This window comes from Taudactylus pleione, unplaced genomic scaffold (genome assembly GCF_031769625.1).
Source record: "Taudactylus pleione unplaced genomic scaffold, aTauple2 ptg000245l, whole genome shotgun sequence".
Classification (NCBI taxonomy): Eukaryota; Metazoa; Chordata; class Amphibia; order Anura; family Myobatrachidae; genus Taudactylus; species Taudactylus pleione.
The window spans coordinates 282,308-306,091 of NW_028284647.1; the positions used below are offsets into that span (position 1 = coordinate 282,308).

General features: G+C 46.7%; 1 protein-coding gene across 1 annotated transcript; it reads left to right on the top strand.

Annotated features, from left to right (window-relative positions):
• The first annotated feature begins 2,585 nt into the window (after window positions 1-2,585).
• On the top strand, window positions 2,586-20,302 carry LOC148516595 (solute carrier family 2, facilitated glucose transporter member 1-like). Its single transcript, XM_088479814.1, has 12 exons — window positions 2,586-3,109; window positions 11,740-11,802; window positions 12,393-12,491; window positions 13,578-13,738; window positions 14,979-15,219; window positions 15,464-15,626; window positions 16,019-16,200; window positions 17,104-17,208; window positions 18,069-18,170; window positions 18,414-18,617; window positions 19,310-19,549; window positions 19,715-20,302. Exons 2-11 carry the CDS (start codon window positions 11,776-11,778, stop codon window positions 19,430-19,432), a joined length of 1,407 nt encoding a protein of 468 aa, XP_088335940.1. The 5' UTR covers window positions 2,586-3,109; window positions 11,740-11,775; the 3' UTR covers window positions 19,433-19,549; window positions 19,715-20,302.
• The last annotated feature ends 3,482 nt before the right edge of the window (window positions 20,303-23,784 follow it).

Consider the following 23,784-nt stretch of genomic DNA (forward strand, 5'->3'; position numbering starts at 1 on the left):
CCATGACAGGAGGGCTATCAGTGAGATAACTGACTACAGTGGACAACTGTGATTGAGCAACAAAAAAACTTATGAACTGTGGGCCTGATTCAGAGCTGCTCGTAAGCGGCCGCTCGTTCGCTCTGAGCGATGTTCGCACAACTGCGCATGCGTATGGGTCGTAATGCGCATGCGCAAACCAGTCATTGCGGTCGGAAATCGTGCGCTCGTTAAACAGCGAGGGGCTGCTAATTTGAGTGACAGAATGAGGCGTTTGTGGGTGGTAACAGGGGAAGGTGCTTGAAAACGGGGGAGTGGAGATCCGAACGCAGGCGTGCCAGACGGTCAAAACGGCGTTTAATGGGTGTGCATAATTAATAAAGCAGCGTCATCGACCACGTCAGTTGGGTGTCTTTTAGCCTGAACTGCTCACAGTGATAGCGGGAAGTAACTCCTACCACAAGCACTGCGAGCAGTTCAGATGCCTTTCGATGTTCCCGATTAATCTATTAAATACAGGAGATGACATATGATGCGAACGGCAAAGGGGCGTCTTTACAAAATAGCGAGCGCATTTTTTGGACACTCGCTCAGACATAGAGGCGTCCACAGACCGCAAAGAGCGAGCGCTCAATTTAAATATCCGGCCCCTTTTTCAGAACGACCGTCCGCAAATAGCGTCCGGTTCTGAATCAGGCCCTGTGTCTCTACTTACCAGCAAATCCTGAGATGGTGCAATCACCTGCAGCCTCCTGGTCTCCCTCTCACTTGGCCATCAGGACCACTGACTGGTGTTGTGGCTCTTGTTCACTTATAAAATTTATAAGGTCATAGTACCTGAGTGTTGGGTGGTACACGTCATCACTGAAAGCCCCAGAACTTTTGGATTCATCAACTTTTCGCTTTTCTTTGATATAGATGGTACGCAGATTGGGCGGGCGGTGGCTGTGCCATGCATTTATAAATGGCTGGCACACATTGGTAGGTAGGTGGGTGGCACACATTGGTGGGTTGGTGGGTGGCACACATTGGTGGGCAGTGGGAGGTTAATGCATGGCCCAGCCACCGCCCGCTTATTCCAACGGGCGGTGGCTGGGTCATGCATATAGAAGTGGCTGGCACACATTGGTGGTCAGTGGGGTTGCATTAAAATACAGTACCAATACTCACCAAACTGCGGTAATCCTGCAGGCTCTATCGTACTTTCCTTTTCCACTCTCCACGATGCTGCACAAGATAGCGATTGGGCGTGTACAGGGTCCTGTCAGTCAAATTCCCCAAAGTACGATGAATCGTGAGATACATCGTGAGTAAAAAAACCTAACGATTTGGATCAAATCGTGTCCCAGATTGGCAAATCTGGCCTACAGCACGCCAGATCTGAAGATGCGAGGTGCGACGAGCGGGGACGCGCATCCTGATCAGGAGTAGAACTTTATGATTTGTCCATATTTTACACGATTTGCCCTCACGAGTCGTCGAAATCGTCCAAATCGGGTAAAAAATCGCCATGTGTGTGGCCAGCTTAAGTGTTCCATGGTCCTACCACAACACACAGCTGGCTGAGATGACAAGAACTTTGTGGGCCATCTGAATTAGTCCTGATTCCTTTCGGGATCAGGCTGTTTGTCTTGATTTGCGGTGTGACTGGGAGGCGTCACAATGCTGCACACTGTATGGAGGTGCCTCCACAGCGTGCGCCATATATGCCTACCCTCCCAGAAGTCGTGGGAGGCTCCCGATGTTTCGGGTAACCCCCCTGCACCTCCGGAAGGGTAGGCACTTCTCCCACATTCTGCCCCCTTCCTAGTGAAGTGGGCAGAATAAGGAGAATTTTCATGCGGACCAGTGGGTCAGCGAGGAGGGGGCGTGACCTAATGACGCAATTCTATGACAATCGCGTAATTTGGCCCCATCCACTTATTTAAATATGCACTGTTCGTGGCAAATTGCCACGAAGGGGCGGGGCTTAATGACACAATCCATCCGCCCCCGCCCCCAACACCTCCCACCTGCTTCTCCAACCCGGACTTCTCGACAAGTATGGTGTGCGGTATAAATCATTGTATTTTATTTGAAAAAAAATAAAAATAAATACCCACTCTGGGTGTATTCATGACCCCCGTGTGCCCCAGCTACACTCCGTCCCTCATACCTGTAATACCCGTATACATAAGGGCATAATAAGAAAGGAGGGGGTCCACGTGCAGTCTTCCTCCATGCCCCTTCCTCTCTAGCTGGCGGCACAAGGCAATAGGCTGTGGCTCTGTGCCAGAGTCTACTGCGCATGTCTCCAGGAAAATGGCGCAGAGGCCATTTTCCCAATACTGCACATGTGCAAGTCGCAGAGAAAATTGCCATTATCCCAGTGATTTGTGCAGCGCTGCAGCCGCTAACGCGGGATTCCAAAGAGGTAAGTATTAAAGAACATGCACTGTGGGCCCCCATGGACCCAGGGGCCCATGGGTACATGCCACTTCCCATACATGCCAGTACACATAACACTCAGAGGGCGGGATGTACTAAAGAGAAAAATGCGGTAAAACCCCCAAAAATTCAGTTTTCGGGGCTTGTACAGCATTCTCCATGTGTACAAAGCACCGCAATGTGATGTATGCCGATGCTTGGTCCAGGTGGGTAACGCCAAATTTCAGGTGGCATTACCCAATAGAAGTCTATGGGCTTCTATGTGGGACGCTCCCCCTGCGTTTGCAGGAGGACGCCAGATGGACTTCTGGGTGTTAATTTAGAAGTCCCTCTATCTAGGGGCATTGCAAAGGACAGCTCTTATCGGGAGACATTGTGACATGGTCAGTATGAGATATACAGAGGCGGAAGTGGCCCGGTGTACAGCGGCAGGCTAAACCGCCACCTCTCACATTGCTCTCATTGTATGGCCATAATGGCTGATTTGTGCTGTCTCCCTCCCCTTCTCTCTGTACCTGTATTACAGACTGACCACACACCCTCCAGCCATCCCGGAACCCCCAGCACCCAGGGTTGGTGGAGACACCTCTGGATAACATTCTGCCAGACAGTAGGCCAGATACTACGGATAATGAGACTGACCACACCCAGGAGCCCCAGGACTGATGGCAAAGCTTCTCCCCTCAGTGCCGGGCAGATGCAGGTAATTATATACCAGGAGTTATGTGCTCACAAGTAATTGTGAAGTATTTACAGTACTAATAACATTATTAAGGTTTGGTGCCCCAGGCTGTGTGTCATTTTGCTGTGTTATAGTTGTATGACTGCATGTATTTAACACATTCACGAGAAACAGCCTATAAAATGTAATAGTCATGTATTACCGTACATGCCTACTCTACCGGAAGTTTTAGGAGGCTCCCAATCTTTCGGGTAGCCCCCCTGCACCCTTCCCACTTCCTAGTGAAGTGAGCAGAAAGGGGGAGATAGAAATGGGAATCGCCGGTCCATATGGTGGGGGCTGGGGCTAAAATGATTAGAAACCATGTCATTTAGCACCGTCCCCTCTCCTCAGCCCCACGAATGACATCAGAGCCCAGCCCCACCTCCGGAAAGTAGCAAATTGCGTCTCCTCTCCCGGAAAGGAGATGAACAAAGTAGGTATTACCCTCATTGCCCGGACTAGGTGCAGGCACTGTATAGCAGCACAGCACATAACTTCCAGCATGTCTATCCCCGACCCCACACCCACTTCCTCTGCATCTGTGGCATCTGGTGCATCACACGGCTGGGGCATAAGAAGACTATGGGGCCTATTTACCTATTTATTATTGTGGCACTAAGAAATTATTTATCGGGGCAATTTATGTAGAAATTCTTGCAGGGACACAGGTTCTGGTAAGAGCCCATAACTATGAACAGACCTGGCTTGCTAAACGCGCCAGTGCAGTCATCAGACCACACATGTGAGAGCATTGGTTACCAGAGAGAAATCCTTCAGATCCCTCTGTGTAAATGATGCAGAACTGTATCGAATACACTACAATGGCTAAAGCCCAGAGTCTTTGGTTACAAGTATTCCATATGTTTGCATTTGCCACCTGTGTGTGTACTCTGATACACTTGCTGTCTGTTTTGAGCTCCACTATTGTTGCAATATACTCTGTGTATCTAATTGGATACTACGCGCTGTTTCTACAGTGCCAACACATCCATCTCTCTCATAACATGTTACACGCAAGGTACATTGCCAACAGAGGGAGACATACACAGCTTCAGACTGGATAAAGCTTCACCTGGTTCTTCTACCTTCTGGGAATATAGGACACGTCCTCGTACTTAATATTGTCATAAAAGAATCTATTTGATATACCGTTGCATGGTGAAGGGTTAAAATAATTGCCTGGCCTTTAAGAGTCGATTTAAGAATCCCATCAGATGAAGGGACGGAAAATACTCCCACATCACTGAGTGTGTATTCAGACCAATTCTATTTGAAGTTTTGTACCCCTGAAGAAGTCCCTTAAACGTACGAAACGCGTAGGGTCACCGATTTGATAGCCCGCACCCATCACATGAGAGGTCCACCTAAGAGCTCACACCCGTAAGGGTACAGGTGGTGAATAACATCATCTCTTCAGTATTGGGGCAGGTTATAAAGCTACACATGTATTTATCTATATTGTATTTTATGTAAACAATTTTACCTCTGTTGATATACCAAGAATAAAATATTCAGGTCTAACATTCTTCGTTGCCATAACGCTTTTACATTTGGGTGATGTTTTAAAAAAAAAAAAGGGTGTATGAGTTACTTATCATCTGACATTTTAAAAACTTGTTATAAAAACTACCCTGTAGTGGAGATTCTTCCTACAGGCGAATATTAGCGCACCTAAGGTACCCCAATCCCTATCAGGGCCGGTTCTAAACATTGTGGAGCTCAGGGCGAAAGTTCCCAGTTGCGACCCCCCCCCCAAATAAATGACTTTTATTAGATGTTGTTCCTCTGCGCGTGCTGGAAGCACGAGCGCTTCCGGAAAGGGGGAGTGTCCTTGCGGAACACCCCCAATTCATCACACTGTGGGGCGTGCCCAGCACTTACAAATGTGCTGGGCTTCCCCCAAGCTCTCCCCTCGTGGCGAATAATTGCCATGTGCAGCAATGCACCTTACACAGTATGTCTTACACAGTAATGCCCTTTATAACACATTATGCCACATGTAGTAATGCCCTGTATAACACATTATGCCACATGCAGTAATGCCCTTTATAACACATTATGCCACACGCAGTAATGCCCTTTATAACACATTATGCCACACACAGTAATGGCCTGTATAATACATTATACCACATGCAGTAATGTCCTGTATAATACATTGTGCCACACACAGTAATTCCCTTTATAATACATTATCCCCAATTCGAATTACGCCACACAGAAGTCCCTTATTCATGTTATGACACACAGTGGTGCCCCTTTTACACAATGCCAAAATTAGTGCCCCTTATACACAAGGCCCACAGTAGTATTTCCCCTAATACAATGCTCACAGTAGTAGTGCCCCTTACACAATGGGGTCATTAGTGGTGCCCCCCATGCAGTGCATTCTTTAGTAGTGCCCACAGTGGTAATGCCCACAGTGTTAATGCCCCCATTGGTAATGTCCCATGTAGTAGTGCCCCCCCTATAGATGTGCCTCCAGTAGTAATGCCCCCTGTTGTAATGCCCCCAGTAGTAATGTCCCCCTATAGCATGCCCCCAGTAGTAATGCCCCCTATAGCCATTTCCCTCAGTAGTAATGCCCCCTATAGCCATGCCCCCAGTAGTAATGCCTCCTATAGCCATTTCCCTCAGTAGTAATGCCCCCAGTAGCCATGCCCCCAGTAGTAATACCCCCTATAGCCATTTCCCTCAGTAGTAATGTCCCCTATAGCCATGCCCCCAGTAGTAATGCCCCCTATAGCCATGCCCCCAGTAGCCATGCCCCCAGTAGTAATGCCGCTTATAGCCATGCCCCCAGTAGTAATGCCCCCTATAGTCATGCCCCCAGTAGCCATGCCCCCAGTAGTAATGCCGCTTATCGCCATGCCCCCAGTAGTAATGCCCCCTATAGCCATGCCCCCAGTAGTAATGCCCCCTATAGCCATGCCCCCAGTAGTAATGCCCCCATATAGCCATGCCCCCAGTAGTAATGCCCCCCTATAGCCATGACCCAGTAGTAATGCCCCTTATTGCAATGCCCCAGTAGTAATGCCCCTTATAGCCATGCCCCCAGTAGTAATGCCCCCCTATAGCCATGCCCCCAGTAGTAATGCCCGTAGTAATGCCCCCCTATAGCCATGCCCTCTGTAGCCATGCCCCAGTGCTGGTGCTGAAAAAAAACAAAAAAACAATTAAAATACAAACACAATACTTACCTTAAGCCCCGCTCCTGCGTCCGCTGCTGTGCGGTCCGACCGAGGTTCCACCACATATCTATGGGAGAGACGTCATGACATCATGACGTCCCTCCCATAGTGCGCTCCGGGCGACGGCCCTGTTAGCCTGCCTCTAGAACCGCCACTGATCCTGATTCCTGAAGCAGCAACGTGTAAAACCAGCACTCACATTTAGTAGGGAGAATTGTTCCTTTATTCACATACTGTAGTGATAAGCAGCAGCACTGCAACAGCCCAACGTCCGTTTCAACTGTAATGTCAGTTTTCCTCAGGGGCTAGTGGTTTATGTTTATGTTAGTGGTTTATGTTTTGTTTAGGACCGTGCACCCCCTTGCCTGTTATGAATGAGTGCTACATTCTCTGATCTACAGATATATATATATATATACACAGTCGAGTTGCACTATTATGATTTGACGTCGGCGGTGCGTAGCTAATGAAGTACGCACATGCCTCTGTGCTGGCTTGGTGGGTATATAAGGTGTAAGATAGGCCGTCGGCACACATATCACTTGTATGCTGTCATGAGTAAAAGGGGTGATTTATCCGAGTTGCAAATAGGGATGATTATCGGCTTTCGGGCCAGGGGAACCGTATTTCTGAAACACGCTCCTGTATTGAAATTGGAGCGCTAGTGATTGGTGAATGGTTGCCTTCTCCAATGAGTCGTGCTTTCTGCTTCATCAAACGGGTGGACATTAGCGTGTCAGAGAACACACACCCTGCAACCATTGCTGGTAGAACACAAGCTGGTGGTGGCAGCATTATGGTCTGGGGAATGTTTTCATGGCATTCTCTGGGCCCACTCATCCATGTGGAAGGCACCCTCAACCGATTTAGTTATGAATCCATCCTTGCAGAGCACGTACATCCATACATGCTGAGTGTCTTCCCTGAGGCGGATGGATCTTCCAGCATGACAACGCGACAATCCAGCTAGAAATGTCTGACAGTGATTGGACGAGCATGACCAAGACTTCCAAGTACTTCCCTGGCCCCTAATTCCATGGACTTGAACCCAGTTGAGCATCTGTGAGACCACCTCGATCATTGTATTCGCTCTATAGATCCTCCACCACACACCCTCCAGCAGCTGTGGGATGCACTGCAGTCAGCATGGCTCCAGATACCTGTGCCAACCTACCAGCACCTTATTGAGACACTCCCAGCCTGTATCCGTGGCTGTACATGGCGGTTACTCTGGTGGTCATAATAATGTGACTCGACTGTATATATCAGGGGCGTATCTATAATGGTTGCAGAGTGTGGGGGCACACGGTCCCCTGGGTCCAGGGGGCCCCACACTGCACACCCTGCACCCATTATATACTTACCTCTCCAGAGTCCTACGTCAGCGCGGGGGTCCAGCGCTGTAAAAACATCTGGAAAATGGCCGCAGCGGCCATTTTCCCATCGTTTGTGCATGCGCAGTACAGAGAAAATGGCCACCACGGCCATTTTACAGGTGCCCTGTGCATGCTATAGACTCTGGGCACACTCTAGTGCCCAGAGTCTATAACTCCGGCGCTGGCCGCACACAGCTCAGAGCACTGCCGGCTGCCGAACGGAGAGGAGGGGGCCTTTGACGGAGACTGCACACGGGCCCCCTCCTCACTAGAAACGCCCCTGATATATATATGTCTGCTTAGGAGGGTCAGCACTCACACATAAGTGCGGCTGGGGTGCTCCTCAGTGTTCGCCCCACGGGGACTCCATAAATATATTGAAATAATATCAAAAAGAGTGCACTCACCAGGACTTTTTCAATCCATACAGGGATGTTTCGGTTTGCACAATAGGGTTAATTTTTGTCAGAAGGCAATTAACCTACCAGTTTATTTTTGCATTGTCAGAGGAAACCTATGCAAGCACAGGGAGAATATACAAACTCCACATAGTTAGGACCGTGGTGGGAATAGAACCCTATTAGTGCTGTGAGCAGGGGCGTAGCTAGGTATTTGAAAGCCCCATAGCAAATGTTTGTAATGGCCCCTAGGTACCACCCAATGATGATAAAATATATAACACATGTAACTTTGACAAAAAAGATGGGCCCCCCTCAGCTCTGGGCTCCATATCAGCTGCACCCCTTGCACCTATGGTAGTTACGCCCATGGCTGTGAGGCAGTAATGCTACACCAATTATATTCATATAATTAATAAATTAATATTGGCTTATTAATGTAATTATTGCTACTATAAAATAATTACTAAGGTTTTTCCCATTTTATTCAATAATTAAGACAGAGTGCATTTCATATGCAAGAAGTTAAATTAAACACCCGAGCCAGTATGTCTGACTACGGGCTATAGAGGGTTACGTTTTTGTTACTAGGCAGTTATAGGGGATAGGGTGAGTTGGGTCAGCCTATAGGAAGGATACTAGGGGGTGGGGTTTCAGGGACATTTCAAGGAGATTGTTCTAGCAGCCATTTTAGGTCATCTTCCTTTGGTTTGTTCTCTGCCCACCCTCCCTGTATTTTTGATTTCTTAGTGGTGTCAGCTTTGGCGTTTGGTGGGAAAGAACGGTTGCAGTCGCCATCTGTCTATGGAGCTTCAGGTGCTCTCCCTCCCCAATACATGGCTTAGGCTGATTCTTCCCTACTGGGGTCAGCGGTACCATCGCTCCATGTGAGCTCACGTTGTGTCATTGGGGCGGGAGGTGGATACCTTGGGTGCGGTAATGGGCTGGCTGGCCGCCTCCCATTTTGGTACGGGTCAAGTATGGAGTGGCAGTTGGTGGATCTTGCATTGTGGGCCCGTTCTTTCGGTGCCATCATTCTTTATCTGTCCTTTCCTCTTCTTAGTCATTTAGCATTGTTAGCATTTTTTAGTATCTGCTAGTTTAAATAGCCATTTATAGTTTTAAATATGAAAATAAATAAAAGCTGACCTTCTTTCCCCTTAAGCAAGTCTCAGTGTCGTTATTTCAATATTGTTATGGTTACTGGTTTGCTCTACACTGGGAGTGGGAAGACATGCATCTGGTTATGGGAAGTTTAATAACAATTGTCCACATAATAAATGTACTGTGCCTCCTCATGGTAGGGTCAGATAGGGGGTGTGGCCTCATTTGAACCCATTTTTCAGCTGGAAATCTATGAAATTATAATTTTTAAACGTAACGGTCGCTGTGATGGGCGTCCCCCCAGCAATAAGCACGGATATAAGACATGAGGTTCTCTGCAGAGTATAATTATTCTTACATGTATTATATAAATCATATGGAGATATAAACCCAAACCAAGCCACTCCTATAAGCTCTGTATATTTCCCTTCTCTATACAGGAGACAGGAGCCCTGTTTAGGTGAGGGCCTGTGATGTCATGTGCATGACATCACAGTGGCTCTGGCTGTAACATAGACATTGTCTGACATTACCCAGAGTCACTGGTGATCTAGTTGCTCAGACTGTTTAGAGGCATTAATTTGTCTCTCACCAGATTCGTTATTTTTGGCGTTTAGCTTTGTCCTCTATTATTATATAGAAGGAAAAGGCGACATTTTATTTCCTCCGGTGCAGAAACTGATCCAGGCAGCATCAGCTCAACATCCAGCATCGCTGCTGCGCTCAGTAAGGTGAGTGGTACCTGAGGGGGGGAGGGGAGGACGGGTCTTGGTTATAGCCTGAGACATTGTCATGTTACGTTTCCTGATATAACCAATCCGTCATTATTTCATCTGTCACCAGCTCTTATATAAATCTCTCTGTATGTGGTAACCTTGGAAGAATTTAGTTATTTAAAGATCATCTGTCACCGATACAGACAAATACATTGGTGTCATTAGGTGCACTTGTACATATACAGCATGGAATATGGGCAGTGCCAGCATCCATCAGATTGTGGCCGAGCAATGCACTTGGTGTCTGTATTGTTTCCAACTGTCCCTAATTTCCAGGGACAGTCCCGACATTTAAGGGATTGTCACAGAACATTTTGTCCCTGGAAGTTCTCCTACTTCTCAGTAATGACTAACAGCGCAATATAATCCCATTTATCTGCTTGTTGTATGTGATCCTTACCATGTATTAAGTGAATATTTATGGAAGAGCAGTATACAAGGCCTAAAGCATATTATATCCAGTGACGTTGTAATGATGGCGATTGTAGTGCGCCAAGTTCCTCAGAGACAGAATTACGCTTAGATGCGCTTAGATGCGGCTGCTCAGTAAAAACGTTCCCTGGGGCCTTTATACCAGTAACACAATCTATCTGATGCTCATTTGCATACGGCTACCCTCAGGGCGGATCCAGGTGGGGCAATCAGTGTGATCCCCCCCTTACCCCGGAACACTTCTTACCTGGCCACTACGGCTGGCTGCTGTATAGCGGCGGCATTTCATGCAGGGAGAGAGAGGATACTGCTCAGTGCAGGGTCCAGAGAGGCCCAGAGACACACAGCGATGTCATTGTCTGTTCAGGTTGTGATTCATTGTATTTATTGCAATATGTAAGGACGGGATGCAGTCGGGAAGCCGGCTGACCTTATACCGACAGCCGGCTTCCCGACTGTCATATCCCGGCGAGGTGAAATGCCCGGCGTCTAGATGTAGACTGGCGCCCAGCATCCCGATCGAAGGGATGCCGGGCGCCACGAGCGGACAGCCACGGGGAAGGGGGGGGGGGGGGAGGTTAGGGTTTAGCGCTCCCGAGGGGGCCTTAGGGTTAGGCACCCCCCCTGGGAGGTTAGGGTTAAGCTAGGGGGAGGGAGGGTTAGGGTAGGCACCCCCAGGGGGAGGTTAGGGTTAGGCACCCCCCTGGGGGACTAAGATTTAGGCAGCGGGGAAGGGGGGGTTAGGTTTAGGAACTTAGAGGGGGGATTAGGGTTAGGCACTTGGGGGGGAGGTTAGGGTTAGGCACCCCTAAGGAGGGTTAGAGTTAGAGGGGTAGGTTAGGTTAGTTAATACTTACCTAGGGATGATCGGGATTTCCAGTGCTGTCAGCCTGCCGCTGCCGGGATCTGTTCCAGTGTCGGGCTGCCGCTGCCGGGAATCAAACTGTGCAGCCGGCGGTATTTCATACCGATTCTATAAGGACAGATGGAGCTTTTTATCCTTTTGTAGAAGATATACTTGTGATCCTTCTATATTAGAGTAGAAGAACCTGACATAATATTTATTGATCAATGTCACCCACGTTATTATGCTGATGAGAACTTATATCTATAATTCCAAATATCACTAAGGACGGCACAGTCCAGCTTCCATTCTTCTTTTTATACTGGTAGATTTCCTAGTCATTGTGTCTCCTACTGTGATGTCCCTCATAGCGTTTCTCTCATGCTAGCCAGACATCTGATCACTGTAGGAAATGTCAGTAAAGCAGCTTTGCTCTGAGTGTAACAACTGATGACTTTATGTGACTACAAATTTCCATTGTGTAACAGGGAGAAGAGCGGAGGAGACACTAATTACCCGGAGAGATGGAGGAGAAATCTCCAGGCTTACAGGTACCTGTGTTCTGCAATGTGTTAGTCACCTCCCACTCTCAGCAGCCAGATAGAAGTAGGACTTATGGAGACCCAATAGGATGTGTAACAGTAATACTAGCCAGGGCCCATATATATGAATGTAGGGACAGGGCCACTGAGACAGCCACAGGGCCTGGGTACAGAAAGGGGAGTGGCCAAATCCAGGAGGTGTGGTCACACTCCCCATCGGGAAATAATAGACAGCACACTGGTAATTAGTACCCACTCCCCCTCTCTCCCGGTGCCCATGTGGGAAGGGGGGCACCATGCAGATTTCCACTAATATCAGTGTAATAGTTGTATTTGAGGTTTCCTTCCTTAGCTGCTTTCTCTGTATGAGTCACAATATATAAAGGGTTAGATTAATGCTTGTAGTTCATCTCCAATTTATTATTATTTCATGAAAATTCCCAGTGTAGCATTCCAAAATGGCGGCATCAGGACACCCATTTTATCTTTTTGCATTATTGCTGCTAAATACAATGAATGTAGAATAGTTGCACCAGATTTTCTCCCTGTGTAATATCTCCTGTCATGGCTGCTGTGACGATTGTCCTTTTCCTCCTCAGCATAGAGTCACGTGGATGCTGGTCAGTTCCGTGGTCTGTGCAGTGTTGGGATCGTTGCAGGTTGGATACCACTCAGGAAACCTCAACTCCCCACATTCGGTGAGAAAACAGCACAATCACTGGTTCTTTCTGCTTTTCTTGTGTTATCATTTTCAGCAGGAATTATGGTAAATGTAATTGGAGCCAGGAGATGGAAGATTTAATATGTAGAAAATCATATGGGGTTCATGTGTACAAATGATTATTATATGTGGGTTAAGAAGATTGTGGGTAGGTATCAGCAAGGCCATAACTAGGGGTGTGCGATCAGTGCCATCGCCCAGAGTGCAGGACATGGGGGCAGCAATATCATGATCCACAGTACCTGCTTGTGGCCTGGAATGGCACCGTGCAGCCTGTAGAGCTGCAGCAGACATGTTTAAAACATCCTTAGGATAGGGATGGCCATCAACCATTGATGGTTAACCACCATTTGTAGATGATTTTGCCATCGATGAAAAAGAACCAATGGTTCTTCACCATTAATGGCTTAGAGCCCCAATGGGCTTTTTCTTTCTGCTTTGTGCCGGGACATGGAATCTAGCTCCGCCCCCAGATACAATGCACAAATCCCCGTTCCACCTCTTATTGGTCCGCTGCCCGCTAGTAATAAAGCAGGGATGACCTACGGTGGGTAAAACCATCGATGGTTTCTCTGCACAGGGTGGATTATACCCCTCTACGATCAGATGTGAATGATTAGTACATTACATAATTTGTTAATAACCTAAAATACTAGTTACTAAAATAGTAGTATAGATGAGTAGGGGATGCCAGCTCCTGGGAACAGTATCGATGTTACTGCAGTTACACAGGTAAAAGCCGGCATGAATTTACAAAATCCAAAAATAATTCTTCTATCAAAGTAGAAAAAGAGGGAAAACCCCGATTGGAACAATTAATATAAATAACTTTTCATTGTAACTGTTACTATTGGATCCTTCCTGGCTCTCTAGTCTCTAATCTCACACAGGAGAACCTTTGCCATAGACAGACATGTTCCCTCTGTCTGCTGGGCACATTGGGTGCTATCTGTTACTAGGTAGTTGGGAGGATCCACATAGAATTGATACCAAGCTGTAATAAATGGGATATGTGCATGTATTGCTGTTTAGTTCCTCAGAATAATAGACTCTTTCTCCCCAGCTATTTGAGCAATTCTTTATTGGCTCATGCTGGACGCGTTATGGGAAACATATTTCACCGCAAACCCTGACTATACTGTGGTCCATGACGGTCAGCATTTTATACTTTGGGGCCTTTATATCAGCTCACTTTGCTTCTCGGATGGCAAATAAATATGGGAGGTAAGTTCTATTCTCTTTTAAGTCATTAATATTTTAGATTATCAGGATCTTACTCAGTGCTCTCTGTGTGACCTCACTGAGGGGCCTATTCATCATCGGAAGCTGTATGGCCCACAATGATTAAGTTTTGAACTCGCGGCGGGAGAAACTCGACACCGGAGCAATTTATCATTGCTCCGATGCAGAGACAGCTGCTCTTCGGTTAGTATCGAAGCTACAGAAGTAGCTGTATTACTTCCTCCCTGTTGGTGCGGCCACACATGCGTGACCCAAAATCATGCATTGGCACAGCCACCGGGGTGTCCCTAGAGAAGGTGGCAGAGGGATCCGCTTGGATCCCACTTTGCATCCCAAGAATCTGAGAACAAGCGCCATGTGAAAATGTTGCTTGCTCTCACGAGCAAACTCAGAGTTTGCTGAATATCAGGTGGTCCTATTGGACCCCTGATAATGAATGGCCTTGTAACTAAAATATGCAAAAACTAGCATTTCCGCATGCTTACCTGGCCATTTATCGATGATGAACAAACCACTCAGTGCTGTCAGTGTGATGTTACTCAGTGCTATCTGTGTCATCTTATACAATGCTGTCTGTGTGATGGTACTCAGTGCTGTCTGTGTGATCTTATACAACTCAGTGCTGTCTGTGTGATCTTAAACAATGCTGTCTGTGTGATGTTACTCAGCGCTGTCTGTGTGATCTTATACAACGCTGTCTGTGTGATCTTAAACAATGCTGTCCGTGTAAGTTTACTCAGTGCTGTCTGTGTGATGTTACTCAGTGCTGTCTGTGTGATGTTACTCAGTGCTGTCCGTGTGAGGTTACTCAGTGCTGTCTGTGTGATGTTACTCAGTGCTGTCTGTGTGACGTTACTCAGTGCTGTCTGTGTGACGTTACTCCGTCCTGTCTGCGTGATGTTACTCAGTGCTGTTTGTGTGATGTTACTCAGTGCTGTCTGTGTGATGTTACTCGGTGCTGTCTATGTGATGTTACTCAGTGCTGTCTGTGTGATGTTACTCAGTGCTGTCTGTGTGATGTTACTCAGTGTTGTCTGTGTGATGTTACTCAGTGCTGTCTGTGTGACCTTATACAATGCTGTCTGGTGCACAGTGAGTGCCCTATATATAGTACATATGTAAATCGTGTAGTATATATGGAAATGTGAGGGAATAACTTATTTCTGGTGCAGCGGCCTCTCCTCATTTCTCCTTATAATCTTTCTTTCCTGGCTGCATTTAGACGGACGTCCATTGTGGTCACCAACGTGTTCTCACTGACGTCTGCGCTGCTGATGGGATCCTGCAAAGCAGCAAACTCCATTGAGATGCTCATTCTGGGTCGCTTCTTAATGGGCCTCTTCTGTGGCCTAACAATGACCCTGACACCTCTATACATTCAGGAGTTGTCACCCACTAACCTCCGAGCGGCCTTCTCCACTATCCATCCATTGGCCTTCACCATTGGCATCTGCATTGGGCAGGTAATGCACCTTCTATAATAACTGAGGAAGATACTTTATGTCACACTGTGTAGTCTGTGTACACGTCTGGTGTGATATAATGGAAGTACTGACATCATGTACATAACGGTAGAACCTCATCTAAGAACGTTTGTCATTCTGTACTGATCTTTGTATGCAATGTATAATTATCTCCTGATCATCACATATCTTGTGTTATGTTCCTTGTTGTCTGATTGGCTGAGAACTCTCCTTTCTCGTGCAGGTGACAAGTCTGGAAAGCGTTTTGGGCACAGATAAATGGTGGCCTTTAATGCTCAGCATGTCAGCAGTTCCTGGCCTTGTGCAGATTGTGACCCTGCCCCTGTGTCCTGAGAGCCCCCGTTATCTATTCATCAACTGCAGGAGAGAAGAAGAAGCAGTACTGGGTAATACAGAAGATACTAGTCAGTAAATATGTCCATATAGGGTGATACGGGGACATATAGCTGTGTGGTGTGATAGTGACAAAGGGTGGAAGTCAGTAGGATTCCTATGTTCTCCTCCATATTACATACCTGCACCCCACTATGTGGGACGGTCTGCATCTATATATACTGTAGTAACCACAGCCTCCAGCTATGCAGCATGTGAGATAACTATGCAGGGGGTCAGAGAGATACTGTATGTAATGTGTATAATAGTACAATGACACATATGTGTGTGGAACATTGCTATGTAGTGGTGCATCATGCCAGTCGGTGTAATACAGCTATTAGTGTGATAACCTATGTACCGGAACATTGTGACACAGTGACCAGAAGCTGTTCTTGTCTCTCAGGGCTGCAGAGACTCCGGGGGACATCAGACGTCTGGGAGGAGGTAGAAGATCTGTGGAATGAGGTGACCCAGATAATGAGGAAACAAGACGTGACCTTGTGCCAGCTGTTCACCCAGTACAAGAAGCCAGTGTCCAGGGCCTTCATCATCACTGCCTGCACACAGTTATCTGGCTGTAGTGGAGTAAGTGCTTCCCTAGGAGAATTGCTATAGTGACGTTGAGGAATAGATAAAGAAATGGGATATGTCATCATTATGGGGGTAACAGGAACCTGGGCTGTAACGGCTGGTCAGGATGGCACTTGCTGGAGCACGGTAGAGGAGGGGGGGCATCGCTTGGCATAGTTACCCACAGATTTTTACCACTGAGCACCAACAGCCACCTGATGGTGGGGAAGGCTTTCTGCAAATTACCCCAGTCTTGCTTTTTTACCCCCAAACTCCTGGCTCTGGGCTCTATCACGGAACCTTCATGATGTGTTAGCCCAAAAGTGCAGCTGAGTAAAGTTTTACGGGTATATGTAATAGCCTGCGGACTGCAGGCAGCGGCAAGTCCCGTGTGCTAAAAGTGCACGGGTGTACACAAGGGAAGGCGTTTGTAGCGGCATTTGCATAAAGTGGCAGAAAGACGACCACCAATAGACGCTGCTGCGTGCACATTTGCGTGTGACGCAGAGTCAGGCCCTATGGGTTATTTCCAGGTTTGGGGACCATAGTGAATATGATGTTTGTGATGCCAGGTGCCTAATTTCTCCCAGTGTGACTGATGCACATGTCTAAGTGGCAGCAGCAGTAGAGGTGCGATAACATTATATACAGCCCCGTAACCCTGCAGGTGATGGCGCAGAGTGTCCCCAGCAGCAGGTAATATATAGAACGTGGCCGTGCCTGTTGCTGTGTGATACGTGAACAATTAGGAGAATATGCATGGAATGAAATGGTACCAGCCTGTATATTATCAGGTCCATAAACCACCTTTATATGTATATTCCACAAGTCTCCTCAATGACCAGGTAACAGAAACAATGTAATGATAGATGTCTTCATGTACCCCTAATCCTTTTATTTATCATCTTGTTCTTTCAGATTAATTACTACTCCACTAAGATGCTGCACAGCGCTGGCCTCCCTCATGCCCAGGAGATCGCACTGTCATTGGGTCTCATCAATATCATTGCTATCATCTTATGTGTAAGTGCTGGGGCACCAGTTCTCCTGATCCTTCTATATAGGCACACAGGGGTCATGTCCTGAGGTCATACAGAGGCGTATTAAGAGAGGAGGAGGCCCTGTTCATTCCTCATCTGGGGCCCCCTCCTCTCTCCCTGGCTGCCATCAGCGAACTGACAGCAGCGGTAGACTCCGGGCACTAGAGTGTGACTTCCTACTGCGCATGCGCAAAACACTGTGACAATGGCCACGGCGGCCATTTTACAGGTGTTTTCTGTAGCGCTACTCTGCGGGAAATCGGAGAGGTAAATATAACAAAAAAAAAGTATTGTGGCAGGGTGTGCGGTGCGGACAAGGTGCACCGCACACCCTGCACCCATTATAAATACGCCCCTGGTGTCATAAATTAAATAGACCCTTTACTGTGGGATTTTATTAACAGATTGTTACTATCCCTGGACAACACCGATACCTGCAGATAGGCCCACCTCTGATTTAGCCTCAAACACATGTATACACCCTGACTGAATTTGACCTACACTTGTACATCTCTTCTCTTCCCATGTTCCTGTGCTAAAGAGTGCTCACAGGGGCCACAGGCTGGTACAGAGTGTTAAAGGGGGCCACGTGCTGGTACAGAGTACTAAAGGGGGCTCCAGGTACAGGGGACCATGTTTCCAGCAGTAGAACATGCATGTCCTTCTCTCTCTCCAGCTGTTGGCATGATTCTGTTTTTGCTGTATACATGGGGAAACTAGAATGACACAAATCAGATCAGGGCCAGATTGTGGTACAGAGATAACCTTGGGGTGACCAGTATTTCATCATCAAGAAGGACATTTCCTCAGAACATGCAAAACATATCTGTTATCTTTATTTAGGCTCTTCTGGTGAAGAAGGCGGGAAGGAAGATCCTGCTCATGATCGGGCAGGTTGCCCTGGCTGCCTGTAATATCCTGCTGGTGGTATCAGGGGCCACATTGGTGAGTCATAGAGGAGAACACATCACATATTGCTGTAAGGACAGAGCTGCATGTGACAAGGGCCGTGACATGATTCAGTGGCATAACTATAAATGTTGCTCCCCCCTGCTAAAAAAGATTATGGCAATAGTAAAATTTGAAGCATTAAATGCAAATATTGTTTAAATAATAAATCATTAATAGATGAAGATACACAGTGAGTATTTATTATAACTTATTTTAATGATTTTGTTTCTCTCACAGCCAAGTCTAAGCTGGATGAAATACCTGCTCCTAGTGGCATTGTACCTTATGGTATTCGCCTATCAAATAGGACCAGGACCCATATCATCGTACATAGCAGCAGAACTATTCATCCCAGCCGTACGCCCTATGGCCATGGCGGTGACCAGCAGCTGGACTTGGCTCATGAAGTTCATTATAGTCATCAGCTTCCAAAGCCTCATGGTAAGTAATACCCCTTTCCACCAAACACCCAGCTTCAACCCGGGACACTGAGCACTGGTCGGAGCTGGGTTTTACCCCTTTCACACCGGCGGCTGGACCTGGGTTATTCCCAGATCAATCCTTTCACAATGGACCCAGGTCTTTCGGCATTACAGTGGATACTTGGAGATGATGTCATTACCAAGCGTGACTGAAGCAAGCCTCGTTTGAGGCATGACCCGGGTCCTCGTGACCTGGGTCATGTCATTCCCACCGCACCATTACCCGGGTCGGATTCCGGGGTAACTCAGCCCAGATTAATATTCTTAGACCGGTTTACACCAAACGTTGTCCCAGGTTGCCTCAGCAGTAACCCAGGTTATTTGTTTGGTGGAAAAGGGGTATAAGTGAGCCTGTGTCACAGATGTGTTTGTTCTATGAAGAGTCAGACACTCAGGTCTCTGACAGTGAGTCCTCCTACTGATAGACCTTTACATGCCGGCTTTTCCATGCTATATAGTCACCTGTTACCATGGTTACAGCTGTGTGAATCTGCTGTCCAGGGTAATACATTAGGAATAAAATGGGAGAAGTGATATTAGTTATAAAATAGCTTTATTGTATATAAATGTATTAACAAATGTACATATGGGTAAGTGATGCATGTAGTGTAGAGCATAGCCCCTCTCTCATTATTACTATTCTTTCCCCAGAACTCGCTGGGACCCTACATATATGTCATCTTCGCCACAGTCCAGGTAGCAGCTGCTCTGTATACTGGGCTCTGCTATGCTGAGACAAAGGAGGACCATAGGCAGCCCAAGCCAGATGTTTAACAGCTGGTGGCAGGGGCCCATGAAGAACAAGGGTGTTACCATCAGCCAGAGACGTCCTGGTCACTCACCTCTGGCTCTTGTGGTCACTCTTACCCTGTCCGGCGGTGCTTTACCAAGGTGAGCCATTCTGTCCCAGTGTGCTATCAATCCACTCCCTGAGGTTCATGAGCACAGCCATGTTGTCTCTGATCAGGTGAGCACCAGTATCCAGTCTCTATCTGTCTCCTGTGCTCACATAACCACCTCATCCTATCCCTGACAATGTGCTTCTTTACCTTCCAGTGATCTCACTCACTAGTAAGTGCTACCTCTGATCCACTGCCTGATCCTGCGCTACTGGAGTCTTGCAAGCTGCTCTCTCTGAGTCTACTTCATCCACTCTGCAGTACTGCGCTGTATGCTGGTGCCAGCCTGCACCTACCAGCCTGTGTTCAAGCACCGGTCCCAGTCCGGCTCAACTACTGTTACTCTGACTGGTCCCACTCCGGTTCAAGCCTGTGGTCCCGCTCCAGCTAGCTGCTGCTTTCTCCGGTCCTAGTTTGATTCAAGCTTCCAGTTCCACTCCAGCCGCTCAGTTGTTACCTCCGGCCCAGTCTGGTTCAAGCCTCTGGTTCCATTTTGGTTTCACATCTCCAACCTCCGGGTTTTACCCGGTTCATCTATCATCCAAGTCTGTGAGTTATCCTATGATACCAGACTGTGGTAATCTGAAGTCTCCTGGACATTACAAAGACATTCCTAGTGCTTCCAGTGCCAAGTCTTCTGCCACAGTGACCTCATCTACTAGCAAGTCCCCTGAGTACATCTCTCCTGCTCATTGCAGGTTCAAGTGGACTTTATCCTCACTGTACTTCAGTTTACTTCTGTCCTGCATTACACTGATTATACTCAGAATTGGAGCTCCTGTCTTACTTCTGTACTCACTACTGACTATACCATTGCTACCTCTATCAATGGTGGTTGTTGCTATGTGGGGCCTCTTCTAGAGTGTTGGGGGTCATGCTGAGTTTCTGCTACAGTGCTCATTCCAGTTGTTGGGAACTGGGTGCTGGACCTAAGCTTCTCTTTGAGGATTTAAGCTCCAGTTACCCAGCTCCGATAATCGCTCTGCTGCATCTGTTAGCAGATTCCAGACGGGCTACCGATTACCTGAATTACTTGCTGTCTTGTCCCCTGAGTTGTACAGGGTGGTGTGTTGTCCTAGCACTGGTAAAGGGTGATGATGGGAGAGACGTCATGACGCTGACGTCTCTCCCATAGTGCAGGAAAAGAGCTGGGACTCGGAGCGGACGGTGGCGGTCGCATCAGGAGTGGAGATTCAGGTAAGTTGTGGGGGTTTTGTGTGTGTGTGTGTGTGTGTGTAAAGGGCACTGCATGGGGGGGCCACTACAGGGGTCACTGTATAGGGGAGCTGCTTCATGGGGGCACTGGGGGGGGCGCTACTAGGGTCAATGCATAGGGGGGATTACTACTGGGGGCAATGCATGGGGGGACAACTACTGGGGGCACTGTATAGGGGAGACTATTACTGGGGCAATGCATAGGGGGAGACTACTACTGGGGGCACTATATAAGGGGCACTGCATAGAGGGGACCACTACTGGGTCTGGGGGCACTATATAAGGGGCACTACTGGGGGTATTATATAAGGGGCACTGCATAGGGGGACCACTACTGGGGGCACTGCATAAGGGGCATTACTACAGGGGGCACTGCATAGGGGAAGACTACTACAGTGGGCACTGCATAGGGGGGACCATTACTATGGGCACTGCATAAGGAGCACTGCTACTGGGAACAGGGGCACTACTACAGTGGGCATTGCAAGAGGGGCCTTACTGCTGGGGACATTAAGGTGAATAAAAAAGAAAAAAAATGTTCCTAGGGTGACAAGAATCGGTTACATACAGTTTAGAGAAAAATGAAGAGACGAAAGAACTCTGTTATGTGAGCACTCTTGAAATATGAATTAGTTAAAACGTCACTTTTAATATAGAACTTCTTAACATATATTAAAAATAATGTACTTTAGACACTCTTCACAGAATTCATAGTCCCTATTGGGATACAAAAATCACAAGGCGAAATATTAAAACAAAATTTATTCATATGCATGCAGGGGCATTTCTAGAGAGGAGGGGGCCCGTGTGCACTCTCCGTCATGGGCCCCCTCCGAAACGGGCCACTGAGCGGTGCGCGGCCAGCGCCGCACTTATAGACTCCGGGCACTAGAGTGTGCCCAGAGTCTATAGTGCATGCACAGGTCACCAAGAAAATGACTGCGGCGGCCATTTTCCCTGTACTGCGCATGCGCAAACGACAGGAAAATGGCCGCGGTGGCCATTTTCCAGCAGTTTTTACAGACGGAGACACCGGAGTCGACGTGGCTCTCCGGAGAGGTATGTTTTATGGGTGCAGGCTGTGCAGTGCGGGCCGCTCCTGGACCCAGGGGCCGGTGTGCCCCGCACAGCCTGCACCCATTATAAATACGCCCCTGTATGCATGGCTTCAATAGCCCGATTCAAAATAGCATCAGTTTATACCTATTGCAAGATCACTCAAATGAGATATCAGGATGGTCAGGGTAAAGACACTGTTGCCCTTAATTCTACTGCTCCTCACTTAGCCGTATTCCATCAATGAGGAGTGAGAGATTGTTCGAGAGTAGTTTTGCCCTTAGAAACAACAGTGTAACTGCAACGTTCCTCAGATTTTCATTTCTGCTGTTGGAGGTCTTACATTAAGCATTGGACCTCCAATGAGAGAATGACTCCATTTGAGATGGTCATCAGTTCATAGAGGAATAGAGAAAATACGGAGAAAAGAAATTAAATATTAATCCTGTGAGCAAGCATAATATGTTGTACAGAGGCCCCTCAATACAAATCACAGTGTCCAAATATATAGTGCAGGCAAATCAAGTGTCTACAGGTTATCCACCTCCACCGTAATTTATTGCAACAGACCTGAATAGCAGCAAATGAAAAAAGTGCTAGTGCGTAAATAGGTTTCTTTTGTCATCACAAAACAGAAAACAGCATAAACGCATATATATATATATATATATATACTTTAATTAAGTTGTTATGTAACTATCATGTGATATAAGCAGATTTGAATGACTCTTATACAAACCAGCTCATACACAGCTTAGCTCTGTGTGAGCCCTTAGAAGAACGTCTCCAAGAAAAGTGCTGGTGCTTGTGTGGTCCAGCTGTATTACATATCATAATAGGTGCTTATTATAGCATTCTCTAGTAGCAGCAAATCAAAATAGTGCTAGTGCATAGAAAAATAAGTCAACATACATATATATAATCCAATTGTGTTATTAAGGGTAAATGCATAAACACCATGGGGTAAATTTACTAAAGTGAGAGTTTTCAGAAGTGAGTTTTAAAAGTGATGTTGCCCATAGCAACCAATCAGATTCTAGCTATTATCTTCTAGGAGGTGCTAGTTAAATGTTAAGTAGAATCTGATTGGTTGCTATGGGCAACATCACTTTTAAAACTCACTTCTAAAAACTCTCACTTTAGTAAATTTACCCCCATGAGTTCAGAAACTCAGCACATATAAATATTCACATATATTATAGCTGCCTGTAAAGGTCTATATATATCATTCTGGATTGGTATAGATGGGCACCCGTCCTGCCGATGCGCGTTTCGCCAATCCAGCTTGTTCAGGGAGGAAGCAGCACTGTTAATATAAGATATGTGAGAGACAGCGAAATATATGTGACGGAAATAAGAATATACAGTATAGAAAGTGAAAGAACACTCAGATTAAAAGAAAAGACAGCTACTCACAAATTGACCAATATATACCAAAGTAGCAAGTAATCTGTCTCTCAGGGTCAATGATTGTGTAATACATTTACACATTAATGATACTAGGTAGGTATCAAATGAGCACAAACAAAATATCTGCGTTACACACTGCCTTAGAGTCTATAAGGTTTATGTTGTTCAATGAATATACATAAGAACGTTAATCAGCAGTGTGGGGTCATCAATATATTTACAGGTAAATCACATAGAACCATATGTTCCAAATAGAGCATGTAATCAATATATCCCAGGTTTGAGAATATCATATTTAGTCCTGTGAATCATAGGAAAATCATAAGACATGTATTCAGAATATCCCAGATCTAAGCATACCATATTACATCATGGGAATCATAAAAGAATAACAGGAAGCCATATGTTGCAGGTAGGCGCCAAATTACTGTCTTGTCCCGGATGACAAAAAACTTAGTTTCGGTCCTGATGCTTAATACATACATTTGCTTACAAACATTGAACATTTATCACATTTAATAGTGTAATATTGCTTAGCAGATAACA

Excerpts from the sequence above, each read along its gene's own strand:
- LOC148516595 (XM_088479814.1), top strand. The coding sequence starts at position 11,776 with ATGGAGGAGAAATCTCCAGGCTTACAG. Across the intron at positions 12,492-13,577 it reads ACCTCAACTCCCCACATTCG|CTATTTGAGCAATTCTTTAT; the intron begins GTGAGAAAACAG and ends CTTTCTCCCCAG. Across the intron at positions 17,209-18,068 it reads TCATTGCTATCATCTTATGT|GCTCTTCTGGTGAAGAAGGC; the intron begins GTAAGTGCTGGG and ends ATCTTTATTTAG.